We start from the raw sequence: 13906 nt of genomic DNA on the forward strand, positions 1-13906 counted from the left end.
CCAGAGAGGGGTTGGGACAGAGAGGGGAATGTCAGATGCCACCACCCCAGCCAGGTTTGCCGTTTTGGGGGCATCAAGGCACTGCCGGCACCTCCCAAAGCCAAAAAAAGCGCTTTTCCTTCCCAGAAATGGGAGACGGGTGTGTGTGACTGAAGCCCAATATCCCATTCAACCCTGCCCTCCCTCTGGCAGTTCCAAACCATTCGCCCTCATCCTGGCACTCCATGGCCTTGTCCAAAATCCCTCTCCAGTTCTTTTGGGAGCCCCTTTAGGCACTGGAAGGGGCTCTAAGGTCTCCCTGGAGCCTTTTCTTCTCCACATGAACCCCACCTCCTGCTCTCCCGGCCTGTCTCCACAGGAAACATCAGGGCAGCTCCAGACCCCCAAGTCTCAGAGCTGTCCTTCCTTGCTCAGACCACTCAGACTCCTGGGGAATAAGGCTGCTGCCCACCCAGCTGCTTCCCAGCACCCTACAGGCACCCTACAGTGGTGGGCCTTTGCCATGGCCTCACCAGTGCCAGCAGGTCCAGCTCTGCTCATCTCCTGCCCGGAGTCCACCCACGGCACAGAGTGAATCCATCAGGCCACTTCAGGCTTCCCTCACTGCCAAGCAAAGATGTATTTTAGCTAATCCGTAAAATCCCAAGCCTTCCAGCTCCCACCTGCCTTCCCATATTCCATTTGGGTTAAAACAGTGACTCTCAGAGCCCCCCAGGTAGGACCCCAACCCCAACTCCCCTTGGGCCACCCCAGCGTTACAGCCTTGCCCACACCCAGCACCATCCACGGCTGCCGTGCTGCCCCAAATCAGTGTTTATAGGACACCAGCAGGGAGAAGGAAAAGGAGAAAAACGGCATTAACACGTTCACTGGCATTGGGAAGGAGGGCCAGGAATGTAAACGCAGCCCAGAGCTAGTCCGAAAATGGTAACAGCTGGAAAGAAGGGCTGGAAAGTTTGTTCGTCAGGATCCGAGATCCTAGCCAGGCTCCCAGCATCCAGCTCAGCCAAAATACCCTGCCCTCAGCTGCTCTGCTGCATTTACAGTCCTAGATTGAAATTTTGTAACTTTTAAAATTGACTTTAATTCTCCATTTTAAGATGCCAAATGAGTATCTAGAAGCTCCTTAGGGAGGAGCACACCAAAACCCAGGGAGACACACACAAAGCCCTCACTACAGGGGCTTCGGTAGCTGGGATTAACACATGAAAAAAACACCCCAAAATTTGGGAGGGAACCAGTTGTCACAGGCGTTGCACGGGCAAAACCAGATCCAGGGAAAAGAAGCTCTCAAATGCCTCGTCAGCGATTTTTGCCGTAGTGTTCCTCTCCGTACGCACGCTCCAAATTTCCCTGACGCTGCAGAATCAAACTGCTGCAATATGAGCAGAATCCACGGGAGGTCACGGCAGGACCACTCCGAGTGCAGCCAAACCAGGGTGCTCCAAGAGGCCCCCCCAGTCCTTGGAAACACCCTCCCAGCTTCACCCCTGGGACCTGAATGCTTTGGGAATGTCATCTGCTGGTGTGGTATTTCACATACAGAGCTGAGGTGTCCTCAAGGGATGCATCCCCAAGTGATGCTGGTGGCCCCACAAAAATTTGGGGGCACCCTCTGTAGCCAGAGGGAGGGGACAGATACCCCCTTGCTGCCCTCATGAGGGAAAAGGCTTTTGCTCCTCAGACCCCTCCCCAATTACAGTAAATGGTATAAAAGAGACTGACCTAGTTTTAAAAAAAATTAAAAATATATTGCAATGTAATAACATATATTAACGGTGTCCTATCCCTGAAGGGTTCAAGGCCAAGGTTGGTGGACACCTTCCACCAGACCAGGTTGCTCCAAGGCCCATCCAACCTGGCCTTGAAGACCTCCAGGGACGAGGCAGCCACTGGAGACAGGACAAATGATCAGTTCGGGGCAGTTTTGCACACGGGAAACCTATGGGAAAATCAGGCTTCTCTCTGTTTGACATTTTGCAATTTAACCCTCAGCTGCTGGGTCTGGGTTTGACCCTTCCCTGCTCTCTGGGCATGACTGGGAGATAGCCCACGAGGGGAGTTTGCTCCAAAGGGAAGGGAAAATCCTCCTCACCCCCCGAATCACAGTCCAAATCGCCTTGATTTAGAAGAACCAAAGTCTTTATTGATCTCACTGTAACAGCAACCACTGGCGAGAGCTTTTCTCCTCCCAAACACCTGCTTGAAGAGACGGTAAAAAACAACAGAAATCCCAAATGGATCCCCTGACTAGCAGAGGAACACCCCGGCGAGGCCAGGCACTCCCTCCCTGCTCAGCCCCAAGCCCGCTTACAAAAGAGAACCGGGAGAAAGTTGCTGGGATGGGGAACGGAGACACAAGGAGGTTGGGAAAGGGGGCATTTAGAGAAAAAAAATAAACAACATCAACAAAACAAAACAAAAAAAAAACCAAAAAAAAAACAAAACAAAAAAAAAGTTTCCCTCCGGCTCCTGTCCATTAAGTCACGTTGTCCTTGGATATGGTCTAATTATTTTTGGCTAGCAGAGCAGGTTTCCCAAAACGAGCAGCTGTGCTGAGGGCGCCAGGTCCCTGCATCCACGGTGGCCAAGGATGTCCTCGCCCCCTGCCCCTGCCCCTCCCTCGATCCGAGGGCCTAACCGACCTCCTAGGATCTTCGCTTCAAGGAAAATATATTTATTTATATATAATATATATATTTGTGTGTGTCTTATCACCACCCACCCACACGCATATACATATTGCTACTCGCACTCACTCACTCGTGCGCCTACGGCGGCCGGGCTACCGCGTTCACCTCACCTCCCACGCGAGGGAAAGGATGGGAAAGACAACCCGTTCCCTGGGGTTGTGCTTTTGCTTCTTCCTCCCCCCCCACCCCCCAAAACGAGGGGCAGCCCCCTCCTTGTGAAAAAAAAAAAAGCAGCTGGAAGATGGAAGCTCACCACCAGCGCCGCCCTGTGCCAAACACACCTAGAGAAATAAATTACGGGATGGAAAGTGCACAAAGCCTGTGGGATGTCCCCCTCCCCAGCACGGGTCCCCCAGGGCTGGGTACCGAGGTGGGGGGCGAGGGAAGGAGGATGGATGGAGCAGGCACTCAGGTGGGGGCTGATAAAATGGCACTTGAGAAGGCTGTGGAGCAGGTGATGGCTCCCAACAGGCAGTAAAAAAATCAGAACTGGGGGGCTGGTGGGATTGGGGGGCGCAGCCTGACACCGCTGTGGCCAGGCACCGCCTGGCCCAGGGCAAGAGTCGCATGGAGAGAGGGGGAAAAATAAATCCCATCTCCAGGGGAGGTACAAGGTGGCCACGCCATGCCAGGCTGGCAAAGGGGAGGGTAACGTGGAAATGCTTCATCCACAACAGCATGATCCGGCTGGGAGAAATCCCATCCTGAAAACTGAGCAGAGGATGGCATCGATGGCAGCACCCTGCGAGGAGAGCACCCCATCCCTGCGGTGTCTGGCGAGCCCCCACAGCCCCCAGGGACACACCGTGATTCCTGAGACATCCAGTGGTGCCAGAGGGATCTCCCCCCTGTAGGATTCACATTTTAAAGGGCTGGGGGGGTAAAAAAAACCCCGAGCACTACAAAGCACTTTCCCAGAGGCTCTCGGCCCCAGCCCAGAGGAAGTCATTGGGGGTAAAGTGCCCCTTTTGAGTACCAAAAATAAAAGCAAGGGAGTTTTATAATATATGGCTACATTGCTGTGAGTCCTGGCTGGTGGGTGGGGGACACAGCCCCTGGCTGGAGGACCAAGATGGAAGAAATCCAAGTAGAAGAGATGTGGACATGCTGGCTGATTCCATCAGGGACTACATCAGACCCCTGGAGCACCAAAGGGAACAGGGTCCCAATGCTGTCCTTTGCTGAATGCCAACACATCCCAGGGACACTCAAAAAATACCCTCCCCAGGATGCAAGCGGGTGCATGATTTTAGGAGTGGTGTTCCTCCCTCCTCCTGACAGGCTGCCCAAATTTTCCAGGAGAAGGAGGAAAAGGGGGTGACAGAGCTCCAGAACACCGAGCTGCTGGTAATGGGAGGTTTGAGTAACAAGAGGGGAATTTTGGGGGGGGGGGGGGGGGGGCATGAGGCAGCAGAAGAGGCAAAGGGATGTTTTAAAAAGAAGCCTGGTAGAGATCAGGCTGCTGGCCAGGTGGAAGAGGAGGAATAGGGCCGGATCCAGAAGGGATGCTCCATCCGGCACATGCTGGGACCTGTCACTGGCAAAGGGGGAGAAGGCAAAGCTGCACTCCCCCCAGAAAAGGGGAGGAGGGCAGGGAGGGGACGCCGGTGGGGACCACTGCCACCTCCGCCTCGCCGGGACGGATCCTGCTAAGCCGAATGGGGGGTGCACAGGTCTGGGGAGTCGCTGCCTCTCCGTGGTTCCCGCTCAGATATCCATCTCGAACTGAGCATCGTCCCCTGGCAAGAGGCAAGGAGAGCACTGTTAGGGGTGTCATCCTTCACCCTAAATCCCTCCTGACCCACCCCGAGCCCCCTTACCCATGGATGGCTTGCCCTCCTGGTGGTTCAAGTTGTTGGCGTCCGCTTTGGGCTCCTCGCCGGCCTCGCCGGGGCTGGTGACGCCGGGAATATTGGGGAGGTGACAAGGCGGGGTCTTGGCCATGGGGGAGTTGCGGCGGTCCAGCAGGAACTTGCGGTCGTAGATGATCCGGGTGCCTGGGGGGAGGACGGGAGGAGAGTGGGGGAATCCGGTTCGGCAGCGCGTGTTTGCCGAAGGAGTTTCCCGGCGGGACGGACGCCCCGGCCAAGGTTCTCCGCCAAAGATCGCCGGGGAGGGCTGGGGGGTGCGCGCCGCCGCTCTGCCCGCTCTTATCTGGGCACGACAGGCGATAATTCGGCGCTGGCCAAACACCCTGGCGGCAACTGGATCCCGGAGTGATCAACACTGCCCCGGCGCAGAGACCTGGCAAACTCATGGCAGGGGTGGGAGCGCGTCCCGGGGATGCCGATGGAAGCGGCGCCCCGAAGTACCACGTGTCCCTCTCTCCCCTGCACAGGGACGGGGCATGTCACGACCCCGCGGTGCCGGGGCGGGGTAGGGCCGAAGCACCGACCCTGCAGTGCCCGCGTCCCACCGGGAGCTTCCTGCCAACCCGTCCCGGGATCCAGCTGCCGCCCCGCCGGGACCCTCCGCGCTCCCGGTATGTCCCGGAAAAATAACAAACACATCTCCACGCGTGTGCGGCGAGGAGAACGGGCGGCAGGCGCTACATATCAACACCATACAGAGGGGATATAGGCGCGGTAGGCACGGAACGCCCGCGACACGCGGCGCTCGGGGCGGCGGGCTGGCCCGGGCACGCTCCCCCCGGAGGCCCCGGCGGGCGCGGCGCTTTTACCTCCCGGCGTGGTGGAGAAGAGCGTCCCGCCGGGGGTGGTGCAGTAGTCGGCGGGGAGCTGCGCGGCGTCGCTGAGGGTGACGGTGCGGGTGGGGATGGCCCGGCTCTGGCTGGGCTGGCGGCCGCCTGCGGACGACATGGCCCCCGCTCGGCGCCGCGCTTTGTCCCCGCCGAGCGGCGCAGGCGGAGCGGCCCCGCCCCGCCCCGGCCCCGCCCCTCCCGAGCCTAGCCCCGCCCCTCCCGGGCCTGGCCCCGCCCCTCCCCGCCCGCCGCCGACAGGGGGCAGGCGCCGCGCCACGCCGCCTTGCCGCGCCTCCCACGTGGTCTAGCGGTTAGGATTCCTGGTTTTCACCCAGGCGGCCCGGGTTCGACTCCCGGCGTGGGAAGACCGATTTTTTTTTTTTTCGTGGGGGCAGGTAAATGGGTGGTGGTAGTGGTGGCGGTGTCCTGGCATTCCGTCCGGGTCCAGGGTTCCTTCGGCCAAAATGTTTTGGCTAGAGCGAGTTGAATGAAGTCACCGGGAAAAGGCGTGCATCCACATACCCCGAACCAGGAAAGGGGGTGTGTCCCCAAATCCCATACCGGGGAATAGCATTCATCTCTATATCCCAAACCAGGAAAAGGGCATGGATCCCTGTATCCCAAATGAGGAAACGGGCTGCATCCCCTTATGCCAAACCAGGAAAGGGCATGCATCCCCATATCCCACACAATGAAAAGAGACTCATGCCCATATCCCAAACCAGGGAACAGGATTCATCCCCATATCCCAAACTGGGAAAATGGCATATCTAATACCAGGAAGGTGAATGGATCCAAATATCTCTGACCAGGAAAAGCGATGCATCCTTATTTCCCAAACCAAGAAAGGAGATGAATCCTCATACCCCAAACCAGGAAAGGGCATGCATCCCCATATCCCAAGCCAGGGATGCATCTACACACCCCAAAACCACCATCCTGGAAAGCTGGGAATCTCACCCCTGAGGGACATGCCAGCCCCCGCACAGCCTCCCTCCCTCTCCTGGGAACACTGATCCTGACGGCTATTTTTAGTATCCCTCTCCCAGAGGCCAGAGTGGCTGGTTTCTCCCTCCAGCCCTGGATCCCCCAGTCCGAAGCGCATTCCCGGCGGGACCGGCCGCCCGCATGCACAAGAGGATGGGCGAGGCGGTCGCCCGGGTGGCCAGGAAGGTGAACGACACGGTGGAGAACAAAAAGGATTCCCTGGGTAAGCCCGGCGCTCCGTCCCGGCTCCCGCTCGGGGCCCGGACAAGGATCGGGTATCCGGGAGCAGGGCTCTATTTTTCACTGCCACAGTCTAAAAAAAGCTGTCGGCGTTCCCTCCCCGCGGATCTGGAGAAGAGAAAGGCTCCTCCACAGGGCCCTCAGCCCCGCAAAGTTAGAGCAGGTTCACATAATCCCATGGGATGTGTCCCTCCTTGCGAGCTGTGGCAGGAGCAGATTTTTCCCCGTGTTGCCTTGTCAGATTTGTGTTTTCCTGCAATTTCCCCTTTTCCAGCTAATACCCAAGAGAGGGGTGCAGTTCATCAAAGGAGAGAGATGAAAGGAACTCCTTTTTATTCCCACTGGATTCCTGGCCCTGGGATATAAGACAGAGTATGCCAGGAGCTGGAGCTTCATCGCTCAGGCTCTCCCCATTCTCCTGAGAGAAATGTGGGAGGATGGAGCTGGCTCCACCAGCCCCCACAGTGGCTTTGGAAGCAGAGCCCATCCTGGGGCTGGGATACAGGGTTTCCATCCCTAGCGTTTCCTGGGAGGGGAAACAGAAACAACTTGGGACAAAACAAACAGGTGGAGAAGCATAACCAAATATTTTCCCCTCCCCACCGCTTGCCATGGGACAAGTGACCGTGAGAAATCCAGCCAGGAGCATGCCCAGGGAAATCTCTGCTCCTGGAATAAGCATCCCTGTGCTGCTCAGCTACCCTCAGAATTAGGAATTAGGGACACAGGAGAGCAGAAGCACTGAAGTTATCAGCCCCTTGCCTGGGTCTTCCTGTGCGCAGATCTGGCCAACTGCAAACTGATGACATTCCCTGTTGGGATCTACAAAGCCATGAGGAGCGTCACCGAGGGGATCCATCGCATCTCCCTGGCCAACAACGAGCTCAAGTCCATCACCAGCCGATTCGTCACCACCTTCAGCCAGCTGACAGGTAAGGGACTGCCACTTCCAATCCTCTGGAACACTCCAGCAGCCCCCAGGTTGCTGCAGAGGGGGCAAAGCACCCAAGAGTCTCCCCTGGGCTCACACCTCATTACAAGCATTAGTTCAGACCCCAAAAAGATCCATTTTTCCTTATCCTTTCTGCCCCTTGAAGCAGGAGGACACTGGTTCTGCTCCCACCCACCCTTCCAAACTGGTATCAGGCTGCTGCAGGGGCAATCATCACCCTCCAGCTCCCTCCAAGGATGGGGTTGAGGATGGAGGAAGACAGGAAAGGCAGCTTGGGGATAACAACGGGCCATGGAAGGGACGGGGCAATCCAGGCTGTGCTGACTAATTAGCCCTAAGCAGTGAGAGTTAATCACTGCAGGAGATGGGAGTGATCATCAGCACCACAGGGACACCTCCCTGATGAGCCCAGCAAAAGCAGCCAGAGGCCAATCCACTAAAAAATGGCCATGCAAGCATCCAGCACCACGGTGTCGAACACTGAGGACGGCACTGGGGATGCTCTGGCAGCTTCTAAAATCAATTCTGTTGCTACAACGTACCACACAAATGCCACTGTGGTGGGTGCCTGGGGAGGCTTCCCTTATTCTGGAGCCGGAGCATCGTCTGTGAGAACACCCCTAGGCGGGGGAAAGGAAGCACATCGAGTAAAGGAAATCAATTTTCATTTTCTAGACAGCACAACAAGCCCTAAAGGGATAAAAAATGACCTTGTTTCTCAGCAAGGGCTTTGCTCCACCAGTGAGCCAATCACTCCTGCGATGACCTGTGCTGAGTCTCAGCAGGAACAGACGCCCCAGGGCTGGGGACAGGCTGAATAAGGCAGGACCTATAAATACCAGGTATTAGCAGGGGCAGGGCAGCTTGTGTGGGTATTTATAGTGCCAAGAGCCCTGTGTCACTGGAGAAGGGTGCTGGGACAGTGGGATTTGGGTTCTGTCCCCAGGAGGGCTGCTCCTGGCCCCACAGGAGCTCATTTCTGGGGCAGGAAAGCATCACAGATGGGTAAACTGTGAAAAATAGATGTTTTTTCACATCTAACAAGCTTTCTTCCACCATTCCATTTATTCCTCAGAAGGGGTTCAGGCACATGAATATAGAGAGCTAGCCTTAAGCCTTGACAAATGTCCATTGAGGAGGTAATTGCACTGACTTTATGAGGAAATATTCCTTATTTTTTACAGACTTGCTTGCAAAAGGCTGCCCAATTTAATTAGGAAAGCCTGAGGAAACCAACACTTCTAAACGTGCTGTTCCCAGCAGGTGAATCTACAATGGCAACCACAGAAAACAGCAAAAAAAAAAAAAGCGCCCAATTTTTGGAGCTGGAATCCCACTGATGGACCTGGCAGTCCGCGGGGGACAGAGGCTGTAAATCAAGCCACGCATTAGTTTTTTTCCCACCTTTTCCCCTGCATCTCACCACCTCCCTTCTCTCTTCCCAGAGCTCAACCTGGCGGGCAATTACCTGCACCGCCTGCCCGAGGAAATCACCTCCCTGCTGCACCTCCGGGCCATCGACCTCTCCCGCAACAGGTTCCGGCGTTTCCCGGAGCCCCTGGCCACCGTCCCCGCCCTGGAGACCATCGACCTGGAGGAGAACGAGATCGCAGGTGAGGAGGAACTTTTCCCACTGGGAAAAAAAAAAAAAAGGTGATTTAGCATCACCCGAGGGGGCGATGCTAAATAATCAGAGCCTGCTTAGGGCTCTGATTATTATTTGCCTTTCCCGGTGTTTTCACCGCCTTCCAGGGAAAAGCCGCTGCAGGTATAGTGGGAATCAAGCCCCATTCAAGCTGCCCAATTCACCACGCTGGGGTGGATGTAGCTCTTAAAGGCACCTCCAGCTGGGGTGACCCAAAATCCCCAGATTTCGTCGAAAAAAGCAGAGCTGATTGCAGAACTCGGCCCCAGGAGTGCTGGGCTGGGATGTTTGCTGCCAGGCTAAGCAAGGACACGAGTCCACCTGAACGTTTCCCAGAACAAACAGGAGCTGTTTAACGCTACAAAATCCCCTAAAAATGAAACTAAAGGAATGGTAAGAGAGGTTCAGCCCTGCAGCGGCAGGAAAATCTTTCATGTGCAAAAGCTTTGGAGTCTCCAAGCGCCGGGCAAAAGGGGCAGCTGTTGTACTCAGATAAAAGGGGATTTATTTAGGATGCAACTTTCAAGGAGCCTGGACTGGAGCATCCCACAGCCCCCAGGGACCCCCAGGGAGGCGAATATCGGAGTCCACTCAGTTTTGCTGTTTTATCTGGGATCGCTTCAGCTGCTGCTGGGAAAGCTGCTCCCTGCAACAGGAGGTTTATTAACAGCCTCACATCAGCTGCTCCCCAGCTGTGCCTGTAGAAACACGAATTAAAAGCTGCTTCCACGGGAGCCAGAGAAAGATACAGCTTTTCCTCACCCTCTTTTTCTCTCCCACCTCCCGGAGAGAGCTGCCTCACCTTTAGTTCATCCTCCATCACTTTTTGAGTTTAATTGGCTGATTTCAATCCGACCTGGTCTCCAAACAGCATTTTCCCCTCTTGTTTTGTGCGAGCAGGATGCTGCAAGAAGGGAACACAGCTTTTTGGTGCCTTTTCCCCTGCTAAAATGCAGGGAGGAAAGGCTGTATCCAGGGTTGCACCCAGCTGGATTGATCCTGGGTTGGGAGGAGAACAAGGCTGCCAGGTCACCTCCCACCAGGCTCCCCTCGGCTGGGAGGTGTCCTCCAGATGTGGGGAAAACAAAAACAGAGTAAAGTTTAACAATTTCAAGCCAAAATGTTGCAGGGATATGTCTGAGTAGTGCACACGACGCTGCCTGGCTGCAGAAATAGGTGATGTGAGCTTATTTTACACATTTTCTGGAAAGGGAAGAGGTAGAGACCAGAAGTCCAGGGGGTTTCAGCCCATTTTTTTCAAGGAAACAAAAACCTGGGGTATCACATTGCTCCTACCAGCCCTTCCCAAATAGGTTCCAGGCTCCCCTGCACGTGAGCTTGTGTTTGTAAGGTTTGTGGTGCTGTGCCAGTCCCACCTGACTTCCTCTGCCATCCCAGAGATGCTGGACAGGTTCCTGCCAGGGCTGCGAAACCGATTTAAAAGCTCCTGCTGAAACAGCTGAGTGACCTCCTAAGACATATTGAGCTGGAAGTGGTAGGCACTGTTTTCCAAAGGGAAACAGGAGTGAAAGGAGATTAATTAATGCCTGCCTGGAGCCTGTGGGCTCTGTGAAAGGACACATTTAGTGCCACAAGCCACCCTTTTCATCTAAATAAGCTCTCAACCCTGGACTGTAATTATGTATATATTACTGTCAGTGCTTTTAACTCTTTCCCTGATAATTAGAGTTATATCAAATCAGCATTTTAAGCTCCCAAATCCATGGGGATGTTTTGGTGCCTGGAGCTTCAGTTTCTCTTTCCCTTATTCCTTGATTAATGGTTTAATAGGGGTGATGTTGAGATTGCTGCCAAGGCTGGGGAGGTCACTGCTGAGGGCAACTGTGGTTAATTTTGTCCTCCTGAGAATGTCAAGATAGGGCAAAGGAGGATGGTTTCAAACTCAGAGTAGGGTTAGATGGGATATTGGGAAGAAATTCTCCCCCGTGAGGGTGATGAGACACTGACACGGTCACGCTGTGGATCCCTGGCAGTGTCCAAGGCCAGGCTGGATGGGGCTTACAGCAACCTGGGATAGCGGAAGGTGTCCCTGCCTCCATCCAGGGGGTGGACTGGATGAGCTTTAAGGTCCCTTCCAACCCAGACCATTCAACGGCGGTGGTATCATTCTCTTATTGTCGCATTCTGCTTTAATTATGTAAAAACCTTTTTTCCCTCCCAGATTTTTGCTTAGCTGGTGAAGCCAGCATGAATAATTCAAGCTCAAATCCAAGTGCCTCATCCATTGGGAAGGCAGCAAGTGAATGCTTTGGGTTGTTTTTATAGGAATTTGTGGCTCACAACAACCCTACAGCTACAGGCTGCACTGTGTGCTCTGCCTGTCCCTTCATGCCAGGGGTGAGGCACTGCTCCTTACCTGGAATTAAGGTGCAGAGCCAAGCTGCTCCCAGCCTGGGAAGGTCTTGGTCCTCAAAATACTTTACTAAACTCCCTAACTTAAGCAAAATGAGTGAAAGCACTTTTAACTTTATCACACTGCATAAGAGGACGATTAAACTTCTTATTCTCCACTGCATTGGATGATGATTAAATAGGAAGATCTATGACAACGATATTACTTTTGTTCTTCAAGGGGAAAAAAACCCAAGCAAAATGATACAGGAGAATGGCAGTGAACAAATCCACCATGAAGAAGAGTTATTAAAAAAATTCATGTGAAGCTCTGTCTGATGAAATATGCACTCCTAGGGAATTTGTGTATGGAAAATAGCACCGTTTTCTGAAGAAGGAAGAGGGGAAAAAAAAACAAAGGCATTGAAGTGTTTGAGCCTTTTTCCAGCATAAAATAAGCTTAATGGTTTAAAAATCACATCATCATCTACCAGATATAATTACAACACTGCAAGTCTGCTTCGGGTGCTGGCAGAGGAAACAGGAGCTGGGATATAAAAGGCTCTTGTCATTTTGCTGGCCAAATAAAAATAAATTTGTTTAGATAAATCAGACAGGTGGGCTTTGCACGCCAAAAAGTATTGTGAATTGTAGCAAAATCTATCACCTTTTTATGAGCTTAATTAGGTTAGGTTTTCATATTGGTCCCATTCCTCTGCTCTCAGTGGATTCACATTGGGACCATCCAGCTGAGCTGCACCTTTTTTTTTAATGCAGAGTTTGTAAATGTAATGTTTTTGAAAGCAAACCACCCTAATTCATGGAAATTGCAAAATAGAAGGGTGCCTGTTGATGGCTGAGAGCCATTTTGCAGCCTGTCCAACAAGGGCAAAGACCACGTGCCCTCCTGTTAGCTTGGAGAGGGCTCCTGGGCATTGCAACATCAGGGATAAAATCAGGGAATAAGTCTTTGCATCCCAATTTAGTGTCCCAGCAGGGGTTTTATTAGGACTGGGAGAAATGGAGGGTAGTGCCCACATTGGATATCTTGGTGTTTGCACCTTGCTGACACATTCCCTAGAATCACAGGATCATTTAGTTTGGAAAAGACCTCTAAGAACATCGAGTCCAAACGACAACCGTTTGCCTGAGCAGCTGCATGAATTAATATTTCACTGCGTTTCTGTTTTGATCAAAGCCTGCAGACAGGCAGGAGCAGGGTTTGCTGCAGGCTGTCCACCAAGAGGAGCTTTCACCACTTCCACCTCTCCAGGAGGGATTCTCACCTCCGTGCTCTGTTTCCAGAGGTGCCGACGGATAAACTGGCCTCCATGGCATTGCTGCGGAGCCTCAACCTGCGGGCCAACCCCGTCGGCCCCGAGGTGCGGCTGCTGGTCCGGCCCCTCGTTCCCTTCGACCTGCTGCTGTCTCCAGAGGAGCCCATCCCTAAAGCCTGACAGGATCCCGGGCTGTCCCGAGGGGTGACTGTCCACCAGAGTGGTTTGGCTTAGGTCAGTCCCTGCTACGCCCCCGTTTCTGTCCCAAAGCCAGAGCCAGCGGGTCCCGAACCCGAGCAAGTGCCTCATTTTTTCCTAAATTAAAAGCAAGCAGCAGGGCTCCCCTATGATGGGATGGCTCTGCCAAACCCCAAGCCTGGCAATCTGCTGCTTATGTGTTTTGGGGATGCAGAGGAGCTGCAACACAGGTGGTGGGAATTTGGGTAAAGCTGGGGGGGGTCTGGATGTTCACCCTCCCACGTGGGCAGTGATGAGGAGCAGCCAGGGTGGTGGAGGGCATCCCTGCGGCTGTAAGGGTTCTCCCTGGAATTGCTGACATGGTGGTGTGCCAAGTGCCTGATTAAATGCTTTACTGTTACATCGGGGGTTTGTATGTGATTAAATTCAAATTACCAGTCTTGTCCTTAAAGAAGCCCATTCGTACAGCTGCTCACTGCAGCCTCCAGCTGGATTCTCTCAGACCCAAGCAGTATTTCCCTGGAAAAATCCTTGTTTTCCAAGGAATTTTTCTTCCCTTCTGTTTTCTCACCGTGGAAACCAAAGTGACACAATGCCAGGGGGTCCCCACATGCTGCTCACCCCACGGGTGTCCCCAGAAGTGTGAGCTCACCTCTCGGGTCCTGGGGGTCCGCAAGTTGTGCTGATTCCCTTCCCAGGAAGAAATATCCTGCAGAGAGTGGCTTCTCGGTGGCAGGGAGGCCACTACCAAGCACACCCATGTCCCTTAGCAGCTGGCTGCCTGCAAAAAAATAAAAAACCCAACAACTCCTGGGAGAAACCCCAGGTGTTATCTCAAAACGCCTTGTTTAAACATCTCCC

At 53.8% G+C, this 13906-nt stretch overlaps 2 protein-coding genes and 1 non-coding gene across 3 annotated transcripts; 2 read left to right on the forward strand and 1 right to left on the reverse strand.

The window, feature by feature from the left end:
* Nucleotides 1-2120: 2120 nt before the first annotated feature.
* EIF4EBP2 (eukaryotic translation initiation factor 4E binding protein 2) lies at nt 2121-5552 on the reverse strand. The gene is made up of 3 exons (XM_066191780.1): nt 5374-5552; nt 4514-4690; nt 2121-4432 (listed from the first exon to the last, which is right to left on the reverse strand). The coding sequence occupies exons 1-3, from the start codon at nt 5510-5512 to the stop codon at nt 4401-4403; spliced, it is 348 nt and encodes a 115-aa protein (XP_066047877.1). The 5' UTR covers nt 5513-5552; the 3' UTR covers nt 2121-4400.
* A 135-nt stretch (nt 5553-5687) lies between these two features.
* Nucleotides 5688-5759, forward strand: TRNAE-UUC (transfer RNA glutamic acid (anticodon UUC)). The gene has a single exon. It is a non-coding gene; the product is annotated as a tRNA-Glu (tRNA).
* Nucleotides 5760-6439: 680 nt separating this feature from the next.
* LRRC20 (leucine rich repeat containing 20) lies at nt 6440-13445 on the forward strand. Its single transcript, XM_066191781.1, has 4 exons — nt 6440-6604; nt 7404-7553; nt 9019-9186; nt 12876-13445. The coding sequence occupies exons 1-4, from the start codon at nt 6523-6525 to the stop codon at nt 13025-13027; spliced, it is 552 nt and encodes a 183-aa protein (XP_066047878.1). The 5' UTR covers nt 6440-6522; the 3' UTR covers nt 13028-13445.
* The last annotated feature ends 461 nt before the right edge of the window (nt 13446-13906 follow it).

Source organism: Chamaea fasciata, unplaced genomic scaffold (genome assembly GCF_029207755.1).
Source record: "Chamaea fasciata isolate MVZ Bird 193981 ecotype frontalis unplaced genomic scaffold, bChaFas1.0.hap1 SCAF_9, whole genome shotgun sequence".
In the NCBI taxonomy this organism is placed as follows: Eukaryota; Metazoa; Chordata; class Aves; order Passeriformes; family Sylviidae; genus Chamaea; species Chamaea fasciata.

Bases quoted from the DNA above. Each gene is read 5' to 3' on its own strand.
- LRRC20 (XM_066191781.1), top strand. From the start codon at position 6,523: ATGCACAAGAGGATGGGCGAGGCGGTCGCCCGGGTGGCCAGGAAGGTG. The intron at 7,554-9,018 runs GTAAGGGACTGC...CTCTCTTCCCAG, and splicing joins CACCTTCAGCCAGCTGACAG to AGCTCAACCTGGCGGGCAAT. The intron at 9,187-12,875 runs GTGAGGAGGAAC...CTCTGTTTCCAG, and splicing joins GGAGGAGAACGAGATCGCAG to AGGTGCCGACGGATAAACTG.
- EIF4EBP2 (XM_066191780.1), bottom strand. From the start codon at position 5,512: ATGTCGTCCGCAGGCGGCCGCCAGCCCAGCCAGAGCCGGGCCATCCCC. The intron at 4,691-5,373 runs GTAAAAGCGCCG...TCCTCCCCCCAG, and splicing joins CTTCTCCACCACGCCGGGAG to GCACCCGGATCATCTACGAC. The intron at 4,433-4,513 runs GTAAGGGGGCTC...GCCTCTTGCCAG, and splicing joins GGAGGGCAAGCCATCCATGG to GGGACGATGCTCAGTTCGAG.